At 40.4% G+C, this 16466-nt stretch overlaps 1 protein-coding gene across 1 annotated transcript; it reads left to right on the top strand.

The window, feature by feature from the left end:
• Nucleotides 1–3754: 3754 nt before the first annotated feature.
• On the top strand, nucleotides 3755–16243 carry PRRG4 (proline rich and Gla domain 4; the record flags this gene model as incomplete). Its single annotated transcript, XM_079709563.1, has 5 exons — nucleotides 3755–3857; nucleotides 9159–9322; nucleotides 10717–10765; nucleotides 12050–12182; nucleotides 16009–16243. The coding sequence occupies 5 exons, from the start codon at nucleotides 3755–3757 to the stop codon at nucleotides 16241–16243; spliced, it is 684 nt and encodes a 227-aa protein (XP_079565689.1).
• Between the last annotated feature and the right edge of the window lie 223 nt (nucleotides 16244–16466).

The following is a 16466-nucleotide window of genomic DNA, read 5'->3' as shown; positions in this document are numbered from 1 at the left end:
GGTAGAGAGAAGCAGACTTAGGACTAGAACTTATTTCTTCTTTCATTCACTTAGTGGTCAGGAAATCCTGCCATGTGCCCTACAAGGTACAAAAACTGGTGAACTTTGTTCCTGGCTCTCAAGTTGCTGTCAGAGTGGCAGTGTTGAGGGTGGGTAAAAGAGACCCATAAACTCTACTAAAGCCATTAGTGTACATCAGTAAAATAAACAGTGCTTTAAAACCCACATTTTATATGTCAAAACTCAGTCATTGAGAACTCTCATTTTGAGAGCTTCAAACCAGGGTGGTACATAAAATAACAAAGAAGAATCCTTCACCAAAGAAGGATAAACAGGATCCTAGGCTGTAGATTTCCTAACAGGTCTTCCATATAATGTATGTCTTTAATCAGTACCAGCAACATCAGCACTCCGTTATTACCCTTCTTTGATGCAGAATAAGTGAATGATTCTCTTTTAAAAAAATATTTATTTATATATTTGGCCATACTGGGTCTTGGTTGTGGCACACGGGCTCTTAGTTTCGGCGTGCAGGATCTAGTTCCCCGACCAAGGATCGGACTCGGGCTCCCTGCATTTGGAGTGCAGAGTCTTAACCACTGGACCACCAGGGAAGTCCCTGAATGATTCTTAAACACTGTCAGCTGTGTAGCTAAAAATACATGATTTATCTAAACTCTCTTTTCAGACATTGTGCATGAAAGTATGGTTTTGCAACTGATGCCAAATAAACTTGTGTATGAAAAACAACAACAACTGTTTACTTAGCACATTATTATCTGAACTTGGGTTTACAAAAAAGAGGCCCCAAAAAATTGTGTGGCAATCAGAGAGTAAGATTATGATGATAAAATGAGTCCAGTGAGTGAAAGAACTAATCATAGCTGTAAAAACGCCAAGGTCTGAACAAAGAGTGAGAGTTTTGTGACCAGCTATGACACAGGTCCTTGTCACAGGGCCCAGAGGGCATCTCAGAACCACACTGATTCAGGTTCCTATGTGCCCTGTAAGGACTCTAAGGATTACTATTTTTTTTAACATGACATGTAATTCTTGTTACTAACCACAGTATGACATAAAATCAGGTGACCAGGAAACCAGATAACCTCTCACACTGTTTTTTATTTTATTTTGTTATTAACAATCATTGTTCTTAAATGATAGAATTAAATGTGAGCTATAGTCAAAAGTTCCTTTAGAGGGCTTTAAGCAAATGATTAAAATAAAATCTTTAACCCCTCTGCCTATTTGTTGAATCTGAAAATACTTGCATAGAGATATATAATCAGCCTTGAACAGTAGGAGTCTTTCATTTTCCATCTACTGATTTTACGGGGATAAATTAAAACAGCAAACAACCAACGTTGAAATGTCAAGGCTAAAATGTCACAGAAACATAAGTTCAGTAAAGTAGCATCTTCTGTTCTGAGTAGTCTGATGACACAGCTAACGCTGTGCCTTTAAGGATGTGGATGTGACCTTAACATCGCTGAGCTTCATGGCTGCAACCTTAACATTTCCTGTCACAGTCTTTGAGTCAATTCTCATGCCCACACAATAGAGCGAGTTTCCATTTCATTCTTGAGTTCACACAGGTAAGTGGGTGGGTATGTGCTCAAACTCAGAGATGCATTATCATACTAATCCAAGTCCATTAATCTCATTGCTCTGATTTTTTTTTCTTTTGAAATTAAATAATTCTTTACCTCCTGCCCTCCACTGCTTGGTAATAACTCAAAAAAGCACTGGAAAGAGTCAAGAGCTGGGCTACTACTTGACCAATGACTCTCCAAGATCGTTTACTTCTTCATGCTTCAGTATCTTTTGTAGAATGAGATTCATAATATCTGGCCCAATTCCACAGATGGCCAGAATAAAAGCATTTAAAATGTTTTGGGAGAAAAGCATAAGAATACTGTGACTTTAAAAAAGCAAATGATACAAAATAAGAAGATGAATACAGCAAATAAATAACAGAAGAAATTGACAATCTTGAACAATGTTGTTACTGACTAGTCTCTTCTCTCTTTGCTACCTAATCACAAAATATCTTGCAGCTCCATAGTGGCTGAAGTTTGTGTTCATACTGCCAAATGCTATAAGTCATTATAGGTGGTGGACCCCAAAGAGCTTTTACTTATGTGAATTCTATCTAATGGTATTTATCATATTACCTGATAAACTGAGAAAATTTCAAAATATTATTTCAAATCAAGACAACAAAGTGTACTTAGTTTTTGTTGTCTTCCTGCCTAGGCTCAAAGAAAAGCTCAAGATTTCAGATGATTACTTGTTTGAAAAAATGATGTTATAGCTATCCTGCCAGGTATGACTAAAGATAGCGAATAACAGTACAGAAAGCACTAAGAACAAGCAAATTTTATTAATCTCTTTGAATCTCTATAAAAATGTACATATTGATACTTAAACCTACTACCATAGAAAATACTGGAAAACACAATACACATGCAGGCGCCCTGTTAACTGAGTGATGACATCATTACACGTCAAACAGCCTCTGGAAATTTCCGCTGTATATTCATGAGAGAATGAAAGTGAAAAAGGCAAATCATGTCTTTGTACCATAAAGGAAATCATTTTGACCTCGGAGACCCCTTGAAAGGATCTTGGAGATGACCCAGACCTGGGGGACCACGATTTGAGAACCAGCATAATCGATTAATTTTAAGGTCACTTCCCAGTTCATAGTACTGCTCCGATGAATGTTTTGCTCTCCTTCGCGGACCACCCTTTGAGACCTAAGGTCTCAAGACAGAGCCCCTAGCCTAGTGGAACCCAAAGCAAAAAGCCCCGGCCGCTCCGGGGGACGCTCTGCTTAGCTACTGGGAGCCGAACACGCTCCCCTGAGTCGGCGGAGGACGCAGGATCTAGAAACCAGTCCCAAACCTGCCCCCCGAGCGCCAAGGCGGGGCCAGAACTGGCTGCGGGCGGCCAGGCTAGCCCAGGGCTCAGGGCAGGAGCGGCGGCGGCGACAGCGACAGCGAGGGACGGCTCCCCGGACACGCCTGCCAACTGCCCGCCCGCCGCAGGTGAGCCGGCCCCCGGGAGGAGGAGCGCGGCCAGGTACTCCCAAGGAGCTGCTTCCTCCTTTCCCACAGCTCCGCGGCCTCCCGGGATCAAGGCTGGACCTGCTCCGCGCGTCCCCGTGCCGGCCAGGGCGGCGCTCCGCTGACCCCAGGCGCTTCCTCGAGCGTGCGGGCCACTCCGGCCCTGCGGAGAGCAAGGCGAGGGTTTTGGGGGCGCCGAGACGGAGGGTCTGGCGGCCGCAGGGACTACCCAAGCACGGGGCTCCGGCCCGGGAGCTGCTGGAACATGCGCCCGGAGCTGCAGGTGCGGGGCCCGGCGGCTCGGCCCCGACGGGGAATGGGCGACTCGGAGGGGGCCACCTCGGCGGACCGGGCTCGATACCAACGGAAAGCAGAGGGCGGCCGCGGCGATAGGTGCCCGCTCTGCCGTCGGCAGAGCCCGGAGGGTGGGGTGGGGAGGCGAGGGGTAGGGCGGAGGCGGCATTTGTCCCCGGGCACGCTCTCGGGGCCGCTTTCCGGGCGCGGGTCGGACGCCGGCGACCGAAACCGCGCGCGGGGCGCAGTCGCGCGGTGGCTTTGAGCACAACAGGTAGGTGACTCAGTTCCCACAGGAACTCAAAGTGCTGAGCCGGGGCCTTTTTTGACGTGTTTTTTGTTGGTTGGTTGCTTATTTTGTTTGTTTCGGTTTGTCTGACAGTTGCCAGACTATGTTTACACTCCTGGTGCTACTCAGCCAACTGCGCATACTTACCTTCGCGTTCCCTCATCGCACAAGAAGTCCAGAGGAGTCTAGGCATGCGGGAGAAGAAGGTAAGCCTGGCTTCCGGCTCCAAGTAAACCCTCCTGGAAACCCGACTCGGATTACAGAGCTCAAACCAGAAAGTGCAGTCTTTGAAACTACATGCCCCCATCAATCATAGAAGCACTAAAATGTCCTTTAATTTGTGGTTTATTTGGTAATGTTGTGGTTTGTTATGTTAAGTGCAATTTATACACATTCATTTCTGTGAGTTACTTTTGCTAAGTATATATTTAAGACCAGGTTGGTGGTTAACTGAATGGAAAACCTATTTCAACTTCTGAAAATCAGTGAGTGCCATTTTTCTAGATGAAGCTATGTGGTAATTATAATGAGCATAATTCTTCCAGTTCTTCCTGGAAAGATGGACAGGGAGACCAGGATCTAGTCCAGATGTGTTAGGAGACTCTGGGCAATTTACTTAACCCCTTTCAGCTTGTAAAATGATGCGGGATGGGGAGTGGAATGATCTCTGAGGTCCTTTTTTACTTTTAAATGCCTGGTTATCTGAAGGTATGAGAAGATTAGGTTTGGGGCTTGCTAACCTAGAATTTCATACCTTGTGGACTCCAGGTCTTAGACTGATTCCTGCCCATATTTTGAAAGCCTAACCAGGAAAAACAGAAAAGAAAAAAAAAATTGGCTTTCATTTCTCCCTGCGTAGTCATTGTGCTTCCCTACCCAGTGCCAGTGCTTTGGATCTACCTCTCCACACATTCCTGTCCCTTATTCATTCTCATCAGATCCTACTCTCGTTTCCTTTTGGGAAGGATCTGTTACACTAATACTCCTGGATGACTTATTAATGATTAATACAGCTTAGTGTCTCAAACCTTCTAGGAGTGTGTGTGTGTGTGTGTGTGTGTGTGTGTGTGTGTTAAGATAGGGCAATATCTTAACCTGAAGGAATCAAACACTGATGGCAGAATTTTAGGCAATTGGATAGGCTAGCCAGTGGGATGGGGGAGATTTGGAAGGAAATCCTTCTTGGTGCCTCCCAAGTTGCACCATATATGTAAGTCCAATCATATATAAGGTGGATGATCCATACTCAGCAGGACCAGATGCTGATCTCCAGAATGCTTGTGAGTGTATTCATTCATTCACACGATACAGCATAAAAGACAGTCTCAAGGACATCACAAACTATGGAAGGAATTTAGAGATCATACTTGAGTGCAGAAGGCTGGAGATATCTGTGGGAAGTGTAAATGAAGAATCCTGTATATTTAAAAAGCTGATTTGTTCCGTAATAACCTCTTTATTAACATATACTATGTGCCAAGCCCTCTGCTAGGCACTGGAGATGTAGAAATGAAAGACTGTAATCCTGACCGGGAGGACTACTTCATCTAGTGGGAGAGGCAGGGTGTAAAATGATAATCTCCATAAACTCTATGACAGAAGTTAAAACAGAGTTTCAAGAGCAGAGGAAAGCGTGAGTTAGCAGTAACTCTGTCTCCGGAGAGTCGTATGGCACAGAAGCCAGTGCTCTCTATCTGCAAATGCGATATAATAAATGTAGATATGAAAAGTAATTAGGAAAATAAAGGACCTTCAGCTGCATTCTGATAAAGCCCAAAGGTGGGGTTGAAATGACCTAAAAAGAATTTATTTAGAAAGCATGGGGAGACAGGAGAGAGGAGGAAAATGGAATATCTCAGTTGGTGGGCTTAAAATAGGGGAATGCACAGGTAACTTCCTAGGATGGTCTAAGACAGGAGACATGGAGATGGAAAGACAATCTGAGGAGGCAGATACCAAAGTGCAAAGGCCAGTGCATCCTTCAGCAATGGCCAGAGGGAAAATAGGAACTCTTGCTGGAAGTTCGGGATGCTCCAGGGGCAAGGAAGTTTGCCTCTTTCAATTAAAAGCAAATCCAGGACCACTTAGAACCCAAATAACAAAGGACAGTGTTTCTCCTAAGATCATAAGGGAGGCAGGAAGATGTTTGATAAGGCACTGAAAGTCTAAGGTCAACCACGGACTGAATCAGAACTTTCACACTCAGGGAAGTGGTAAACAGCAGCCCCTCCTGGAGGGCATGTTTTATACATCAGTGAAGACTTTCGTTGGCATAAATATCATTTCAGGAGCAATACAAATATTTATGACTCGCTTTTTTATTTTCCTTTTAAGTTGAAAGTCCCCTTTGGAGGGCAGGGTCAGTTTATAACTCAGATAACTGACTTGAATAGGAGACCAACAATGAGAAATTTGGCACTGCTTTTCTAGCCAATAAAATGTAAAGATCTGGGCATATCTGAGAAGTGGCAATACAGAGGCAGATTCTAATTCTCCATTCTGAAATTAGATTTCATGTAGTAAGTACAATATAGCTAAGTTAGGCAGGCTCAGAGTTACTTCATTACTGGTTTAATATTTTAAACCTATGCCAAGCTGAGTAACGGACTATATCTCTGAATTGCTTCAACTGGTAGAATTTAGGTCCAAGAGTTCCTTCCTGCTACAGGAAAGTCAAGTTCATTCATTTATTTTTGTAAGTAACTTTTTTGGCATCTCTATGTGTCAACATCCCTTGCTTTAATGGAACTTTCCTTCTAGCTAGGGGAACAGAGTGGTAACAAGTAAGTAAAGCATACGAACACCAGATGGTGATAAGTGCTATGAAGAAAAACAAAGTATAGTAGGAGATGGGGATTGCCAGAGGTGGGTGAGTGGGGATGGGGATCAAGGTAACGTTGAACAAAATCCTGAAGGAAGTGAGAGAGCAGAGTGAAAGAATAAAGTTCTATTTAGAGGAAACAGCAAGTTCAAAGGCAGGAGAGAACCAGGCACACTGGAAACCAGTGTAGCTGTAGGGGACAAGGAGAGCCCTTAGAGCAGCCGTCCCCAACCTTTTTGGCACCAGCGACCGGTTTCGTGGAAGACAGTTTTTCCACGGATGTTGCGGTGGATGGCTCAGGCAGTAATGCCAGTGATGGGGAGCGGAGCGGCAGATGAAGCTTCGCTCGCTGGCCCGCTGCCCACCTCCTGCTGTGCTGCCCGGATCCTAAGAGGCCTCAGACCGATAGTGGTCTGTGGCCCGGGAGTTGGGGACCCCTGCCTTAGAGGGCCATTGCAAGAATCCCAATGAGAGATGATGGAGACTTGGAAAATTTTGCATTCTGTCTCCATTAGGTGGTAGTGTAAAATCTACAAGAAGACGAAGAAGAACAAAAATATTTTATCACACTGATCTACCTTTTAGAATATTTCTCAAAACACCTATCACCAATGATCCCATTCTGGCTTCCCCCTTGGTTCAAATAGCTCATATGTGTTTTTTCTAACATAGAAATGAATACACTAGAATAGCACTGGCCGAGAAAAATAAAATACGAACCACATAAAAAATTAAAAATTTTCTAGAGCCATATTTTAAAAAGCAAAAAAAAGTGAAATTAATTTTAATTATGTAGTTAATTTAACTTAATATATCCAAAATATTTAACCCAGTATTTCCAAATATAAGCAATAGAAAGCACTGAGATATTTCATATTTTTTTAAACCATGTCTTTGAAGTCCCCTGTGTATTTACACTTACAGCACATCTCAATTCACACTAGCCACATTGCAAGTGCTCAATAGCCATATGTGGCTAGTGGCTACTGTATTGGACAAATCCAGCTCTGTTAAGATTCAGACCTGCTTGGAAAAGTGATTGATTAGTAGGGAAAATATCTTGGCCAAGGTGTGACTGGTCTCAAAGGCTAAGAATAAATGGCCAACCTGAGGTCACTCTCAAATCAGTATTAGTCTTCCAGACCATGCACTGTCGTCAGTCTTTTATTTTTTGGCTGCATTGGGTCTTATTTTTGGCTGCACGTGGGCTTTCTCTAGTTGCGGTGAGCGGGGGCTACTCTTCATTGCAGTGTGCAGGATTCTCATTGCAGTGGTTTCTTTTGTTGCACAGCCCGGGCTCTAGGCGCGTGGGCTTCAGTAGTTGTGATGCGTGGGCTCAGTAATTGTGGCTCGTGGGCTCTAGAACACAGGCTCTGTAGTTGTGGCACAGGCTTAGTTACTCTGCGGCACGTGGAATCTTCCCAGACCAGGGATCAAACCCATGTCCCCTGAATTGGCAGGCGGATTCTTAACCACTGCGCCACCAGGGAAGTCCCTGTCATCAGTCTTGATCCATCTTTCAGTTGCCCACTTTAATATATTCTTCCTTTAGTATTGGTTAGCAGTGAGAAATACCAACACTTTTAAATTCTTATAAGCAGTTGGGGTAGTTCTCAGAGAGTTTCTGAATTCCAGTCTCAGTAATATGATCTGGAGCAAGATCGCTTCAGCTTTGTGTGACACCAGAACAAGTTTGAAGTTTTCAGGTTTTGAAAATACTGCCTTGGTAGGATATTTTGGTTTTGTGTCAACCTGTGCTTAGCTATGGTGTTTACTTACCATTTACCTTCCCTACATGCACATGTAGACGGAGTCTTATAAAACTTTGTAGACACATGTTTAGGGGCTGATGGGAGGGAGCTACTCCTTTGGGAGGGACTGAATGGCTTTTAATTAATCTTATAAGTAACATGATTTTATTAGCTTAGAAGTTTAAAAATTTTTGGTATAAACCTGATAGAACAATTTTAATATAAATGTATGAATTATAATTTTAAAACATAAAGAGATCTTAGTTATAATTTAGTTCATATTCCCATTTTCCAAATGAGGAAATGGCAACCCAGGGACTTCCCTGGAGGTCGAGTGGTTAAGACTCCGTACTCCCAGTGCAGGGGACATGGGTTCGACCCCTGGTCAGGGAATTAAGATCCCACATGCCACACAGTGTGGCCAAAAAAAACCCAAAAAGTGTTTCAGGAAATGGCAACCCAGAGATATAAGTGACTTATCCCAGGATATAGCTGATAGCTAAGCCAAATCAAAAAGAAGAGTCTCTGTCTTCTAACTCTTAGTCCAGTACTCTGTCCATTACACCAGACTAATTTTTCTCAGTCAAGATAATAGGAAACCAATGCTTTAGAAATAGAATAGTCTGGCCTGTCATTTATTGGAAAAATAATTGTCTAGAGGGAAAAGTGATACTCAAATAATTTTTATTTATGCTGATAATTTTGGACATAATCTACTCAAGTATGTTCTGGAATTTTGTTAGTATCTGTATTTCATATTTAGCAGGAATTATTTTTACTGATGATATTTCTTTTTGTCAGATTTTAAAACCACACAAGAAAGTTTGGTATAATTTAACCACATCAAAAGAACTATATGCTTTTACCATAATTAAAACAGGAATTTTCTGCCTTATTTTTTATCAGTGTTTGAAATCTTTCTATTTTTTTGCTAGTTTTTACATCAAAAGAAGAAGCAAACTTGTTCATACGTAGACACCTCCTATATAATAGATTTGATTTGGAGCTCTTCACTCCCGGTGACCTAGAAAGAGAATGCAGAGAAGAACTTTGTAATTATGAGGAAGCCAGAGAAATTTTTGTGGATGAAGATAAAACGGTAATTTGGTTGATGATGTTAATTGGCTAGACATCTATTAAATTGTACTTAAGAAAGTGGCACTTTCAGTCAGTAGAGATTATGTGCCTTAAATAAAATTCAGATTGTATACCTGTTATCTCTTTCTACTTTCTTATATTGTAATTAGCCCATTTAGACTTGGCTTTATACTTAACTGGGCTTATAGTAATTAGCAAATTATCAATTATGTTGTGATTTTCTGTGTTTAACATTATGATATTCAAAGACAATCACGAAGCAGAGTGAATTAAACTTCAGGATATTATCTGAGTTGGTTCTCTGACTCAGGCTTCAATCATTCAAGACTCAGAGCAATTTTTTCTATTAGGACTTACCATTTTTGATTACTGTATTTATATTTCAAGTACTTATTGATGACCCACTATGTGCCAAGTGCTCTGTTAGAGACTGAAGATAAGATATATGGTCCCTGCATTCAGGATTTTATTGCTTGGCAATAAACCTTTAGACGTTCTCCCTTAAAATATAATTAAATCCTATCTGTTAATCCTGAAAAGGTACAAAACAAACAGCCAGCACTGTCCCTGTTATAATCTGGCATATTCTTTAAGAATGACAAGTGACCCAGATTTTGCACTTTTGTAGATTAAATAACCCCAGCTCCTTTTCCCCTTCCTCAAGAATCCCATTTTACTCTTTGGTCAATAAGAACCTCTCTAGGTATCCTTTAAATGCAGGTGCTATTGAAACTTAGTTCTTTTTTCTTCCAAAATTGTGCCCAGATTCCATTCCCTGCTATTATCTGCTGCATCTATTAGAGAAGGGAAAGAAAGTCTACTCTGCGTTGTAGTTGTGCCTGTTGAAATTCTATTGTTTTTCACAAACCCGTTTTCTAATTTTATCACAGTTCCTTAAAAATGGCTTCCATTCTCTCAAGTAACACTGAACTTAAACAGTCTCAGGAATGTCTTTCCAAATCAATAAATAACTTTCAATAACATTTCCTAGGAAACTGAGGGCTCACCTAATGTAGAAAAAAATCAGACTCCTTTTCAAACATGATAATGAGTCCCCTGCTTCAACTTCCACCTCTGCTACTTTCATCGACTCTCTAATGCGATAGTGTCCCCTGATGCCTGAGCGAGAGCTCTGGGCAGGTAAAGGGAGACTATCAGCACACAGTAGTGGAGAGCTAGCACTGGCAATAATCCCCTGGCCAATTCCAGAGTTGGAAGAAACAGTGGTGGATGGCAGTACTTTATTAGAGTGAGTCACACCCTCCAGCATGAATGAACTGGTATCCTACCTGTGGCACATGCCAAGCGTTTACCACCCCTAGTCTAGGTCATTGAGACCAAATGAAATGATAATAAGGAAATTAAATAAACTTGGAAATTTTACCTTTCTCTTAGATGACATTTTGGCAAGAATATTCAATTAAAGGACCAACCACAAAATCAGGTAAGGCAAGAACTGATCAATTTTCATGTTTTTTCCCACCCTCTATCAGAGTACATTTTTAGTTTCATTGTTTGAGTTTGGTTGTTGCGCAACATACATACCTTGTAAAGCCAAGGAAGATTTCTCAGTTATACACTGGGCTATCTAAGACAGAGAAGGCCACATTCATCTATTTACACACTGAAAATCAAGTTTGGTGAGACAGTAGGGAAATGAGATAATAGGCTTAATGCTATTTTAAACAGTTCAGCTAAGTCAAGACTTGCACAGAATAAAAGTAGAACTCTATTAGTTTCAAATAGTAAACTATTTTAATTTTTTTTTCTTTTTTACCATTACAAGTAAATGGAATACTTATGCTACTAGGTAAATTAGGATTGTTAGGGAGAATTAAGTAACTCCTAGAGAGGGGAGATCCTTTATTTTATCTACATTTATCATCTCTAGCTGCTTTTTAGTCAGGTTTGTTTTATTTTGTTTTGTTTGTGTTTGCCAGCTCTTTTTTTCATTCCCCCTAGGTAGGGCCCCAGCTATAGGGAGACTGTATTACATAGCTACACCGGAATTGCTTACTTCATTTATCTTAGTAGTTAATACCAAAATGTGTATAGTTGAACAAAGAACATGTTTATCCCACTTAGTCTTGACTTTCATTCAGTTAATATAACATTTAAAATAAATGAAGCTGGGCTTCCCTGGTGGCGCAGTGGTTGAGAGTCCGCCTGCTGATGCAGGGGACATGGGTTCATGCCCCGGTCCAGGAAGATCCCACATGCCATGGAGCGGCTGGGCCCGTGAGCCATGGCCGCTGAGCCTGCGCGTCCGGAGCCTGTGCTCCGCAATGGGAGAGGCCACAACAGTGAGAGGCCTGCGTACCGCAAAAATAAATAAATAAATAAATAAATAAAAAATAAATAAAATGAAGCTAATAAATAAATAAATAAAATAAAATGAAGCTAAGGACTTCCCTGGCGGTCCAGTGGTTAAGACTCCATGCTTCCAGTGCAGAGGACGCATGTTTGATCCCTGGTTGGGGATCCTGCATGCCGCACAGTGTGGTCAAAAACTTAAAAAAAATTAAAAATAAATGAAGTCAGAACTAGGGCTTTTAGGAAGTGTATCTAAATGTTTTCTGGTCATGTCTGTAGCACAGACTTGTAAAAGTAATCAGTATTAATTATTAGATGCTTAATAGCATGCTTACACCCAGCCTTGAATTTATTGAAATCATAGGTGGTGCTTTTCAGTTGTTATATTCATGTTATTTTAATGATTTATCTTAAGATGCTAACAGAGAGAAAATCGATGTTATGGGCCTTCTGACTGGACTAATTGCTGCTGGAGTATTTTTGGTTATTTTTGGATTACTTGGTTACTATCTTTGTATCACTAAGTGTAACAGGCAACAACATCCAGGGTAAGTACCAAATAAAAATATTTAATTCACTATTATACATTCTATACTGTCATTTTTAAATGGCTAAAAAAAATGGCTGCCTTTTTTTAAAAATACACTTTTGATTTTGGAATAATTTTAGATACACAGGAAAGTTACAAAGATAGCACAGAGAGTTCCCTTATATCCTTCACACAGCTCCCTCATTGCTAACATCTTATGTTACCATAGTACATTTGTAAAACTAACAAACCAACATTGGTACATTACTATTAACTGAGTTCCAGCACATTAGTAAAGCTTCATAAAGGCCATAATTGTTTGCATAATAGAATCTCAACATCCTTATTAGAATAAAAAGTTATTATCTTCTCTATTATCTTATCTGTAAGTAGAGATGAGAAAGTGAAGAGCTAACCTTGTTCAGCAAAAAGTACCACATGCGAAGTAGGCTATCGAAATTAATGCTTATATATCCCTATTTACACTTTCAAATTCTATGGGGAAGCTAATGATGGTAACCAGGTGATAAAATGATTATGGAAATAAATAGTGGTGATGGTTGTACAACATTGTGAATATAATTAATACCATTGAATTGTACACTTGAAAATGGTTATAACGACAAATTTTATGTTACACGTACTTTACCATAATAAAAACTTTTTCTTTATTGTTAAGGTAAGAGTTTAGGGCAACAGATATGGAATTTAGATAAATCCATTGGAGGATAAAAGCTGAAGCCATGAGAGTAGGCAAGTTCTCTGAGTGTGATGCAAGGACAGAAGGCAAGTGACGGAGTCTTAAAAGATGCCCACAGTAAGCGTGCAGAGGAGGACATGCCAGCAAAGGGGGCAGAGGACAGGGGCAAAGTATAGTGTAATTCTATCCCCAGGCTGGAATTCCTCAACAACTCCCTGAGGCATTAATGTGATCATGGGCAGGGACTAAGGAGATTGTCTGAGACTTCTGTAAATCCTATAAAATTTTGAAAAGTGAGAGAAGATAAGGAAAATTTTGTGCAATTTTTCTTGAGCCACTATGTTTTAAGCTGAGAGGCTTCCCTTACTTAACAGACAGGAAATGAGCAAGTTCTTCCTGCTTTCTAGGGCTTTTGACTAAGATTTTATTCAATATGTCCTTCTCCACAAGCTGCAGCATACCCGGAAACTCACAGGTTAATGAAGAAATCGGAAAATATGCCTTCAAAGACTCTCCTTTTATCTTTCCTTCTTTTCCACCCCATTTATAGTATTTTCCCCAAAAAGTCCCTGTGTGCCCTCACATTTAATAATTTCCCTCAAGGTCTGTGAGCACAACCATTGTTCAGTGTCCTCATGCTCGACATTGTCTTCTCTCTTCTTTCTGGTTTTTCTTCATTTTTCTACTTTTCTGCACCACTACACCTTCTTACCTTATGCCTTTTTTCTCTGAAACCTTCTAGCTTCTTTCCTGCATGAGGTTAGAAGCAGAATTCAAAGACACAGGGAATAAAGAGGTGCCATTATTATGCATATTTTCTATGTATGTTATTATAAAATTTTGAAAACCTGGATATCTCTTATTTTAAAAGTTTAGTTATACTTAATGTTAGTACAGTATAATGCTGTACTGTTTACAGGTCATTTTTACATCTGCTGTCTCACTTTGATTCTCACAGAAACCCTTTATAGGGGACATTTCAAACTAGGTTAACCAGACATTCACTTGTGTTAAGATTAACTTTTAAATACTTAGTGAGTACCGTTCATCAATTGTCCCAAGAAATTCTTGCAGCAGAGTTATGTGTTCTCTTTCTACATTTTGCAAGTCTGGAAGTGGGGGAAGGGTGAGGAATATTTGAAAAAGAAAAGAGTAAAAAATAAGATCATTGTTAGAATAGTTTGTCTCATTCCTCTGTAAAAACATGCCAAGAAATGGGAAACAAGATCTTTTCATTTCTTAGTCCCTATATTTTATGGAGGAAAATAGGCATAATATAATGCTGTCAGCTTATTTGAGATGTTCCTGGTGCATACTTTCTGATTTCAATCATGTAAGAAATCACTGTGGAGACACTTAATGACTTTAATATAATTATACTGTTCCTGTAACTTAAATTTTGAAGGTCAACATGGAAAAATTCATTTCTTCAAATAAAACATCTGTCTCTCCTGTTTCCTATAAACAAACAAGTAGAACTTTTCGTCACAAGCTAATGAATGTGGCAAGTGACAAGCCTCCCATGAATACATTCCAGATTTCTGACAGAGGAGGAATTGTGTTGACTCCTCTAAGTAAACTTCTGAGGCTATCAGTCACCTCTCAACTATTGAAGGGCTGATTATCCAGTTCCTAGATTTACACAGATTTTTTTCTTCTCTTCTCTCTGCAATTTTCCTCTGTCCTTCCATCCAATTCCAGATCTCATTATAACCTCCAAAGGAAAAGGCATTCTAAGGGGCAAATTGATTGATTTAGTTTGCAGTATATTGGGTCTGCTAAGCTGTCTCTTATTGGGAAGAATACTGTAAATATTGACTAGATGTTGGGGATTACCTATACATTTTAATTATCTTATTAGTCATAACTATAATAGGTTAATTTATGCCTAGATGCTTCATAGGCAGCCAACTTCACAGTCTAAACAGATCAATTTACTAATGTCTGAATTTTAATTTGTAATTCACAAGTGAGAAGGGAAAATGTAGTTTCAAAACACCAGACCTGTGTTGCCTTTCAAATTTCATTGGCTGGTGGTGTAGGTGACAGAGTTTTGTGAAAACAGTGGCCATATTGAACTAGGCCATGTTTTTTTTTTAATTAAAAAAATTTTTTTTGTAATTGTTGGACTTAAATCAATGGAGATCAATGGGGAAAAGATAATAATCTGAGAAAGGGAACAGTACAGGTGAAACCACAGAGATAGACCAGAGAATTCATTGCACATACAGAGGAGAGTAAAGAGGCTACCTTGGCAAGAGCAGAGAGCTATAAAATAAAGTGAGGCCAGAATAAGGGAGGCTTTGAAAAGGAGGCACAGGAGTTAGAACTTGATTCGGTAGAAAGTAGGCTGCAGGTTAGACTTTTGCGGAGAAGAATGATATGATAGAAGTCCTGTTTAGGAGGGATGGCCCAGGCAGCAGGGATTCAGTGGGGAACAGAGGAGAGAGAGACGGGCATCCCTGTTGTGATTATCTCTGTGGCATCAATTTCCTAGGCTTGGAGTTATGCTGCCTTTCAACAAAGCCTGGATTTGGTTTCACACCATACTTTGAGAAAATTTTAATTCAGGAGCAGGAGAAAAAGGGAATTCACGTGTTTTGACAACAGAATAAAAGTAGGACTTGCCAAGGACTTGTTACAGTGTTCCAGACATTGCTTAGATGCTTTACGTAAGGCATCTTTCTCAATCCACACAAAACATCTCTGTTGAGGTAGCTATTGTCATCCCCATTGTGTAGAGGAGGAAAGCTGAGTTAGGTTACCTTGCCTCTGGTCACATAGCTATGAAATGACAAGATCCTGTTTCTTACCCATGACTGACTTCAAAGTTCTTGATCTTTCCATTATATCAAGATTCTTTCAGAGTTTATGGGTAAAATAAAACTGTTGTTATATTAATAAGTCAGGTTCAGGGACTTCCCTGGTGGTCTGGTGGTTAGGATTCAGTGCTTTCACTGCCATGGACCGGGTTCAGTTCCTGGTTGGGGAACTGAGATCCCACAAGCCACGCAGCACGGCCAAAAAAATTAAAACAATAAAAATAAATTGGGTTCACCTTTATCAAAATGGTTGGATTTTTTAATATTGCCATCTTAACCTAAAAATGCTGCCTTTCCTAGACCTCAATGCTGTCTCTGTTTAGTTCTTCAGCCACCTACGCAAGAAGCGGCAGACACACTCCCTCCATCATTTTCAGAAGACCTGAGGAGGCTGTCTTGTCTCCATTGCCACCTTCAGTGGAGGACACAGGGTTACCTTCTTATGAACAGGCAATGGCACTGACCAGAAAACACAATGTTTCACCGCCACCACCATATCCTGGGCCAGCAAAAGGGTTTAGGGTATTTAAAAAATCTATGTCACTCCCATCTCACTAAGCCCACCTTGTTGTCTTGGTGATATAGGACATTCACATTATTTAAATGGTTTGTTTTCCCTGAACCAAAAAGACATGTCAATTCAGCCCTTTATGACAAACTGCAGAGAGTAAAGGAGGAATAAACACGTGTACTATGCCACTGGAGATCTGTTAGCATCCTGGACCTGAACTTGATCATAATCAGCTGGATAAGGAACTTTGTATCTTTGCAGTTAAGAAGA

Source organism: Hyperoodon ampullatus, assembly GCF_949752795.1.
Source record: "Hyperoodon ampullatus genome assembly, chromosome: 7".
In the NCBI taxonomy this organism is placed as follows: domain Eukaryota; kingdom Metazoa; phylum Chordata; class Mammalia; order Artiodactyla; family Ziphiidae; genus Hyperoodon; species Hyperoodon ampullatus.
The sequence above is the reverse complement of the archived record's forward strand: the minus strand, read 5'-3'. Positions and strand labels throughout refer to the sequence as shown.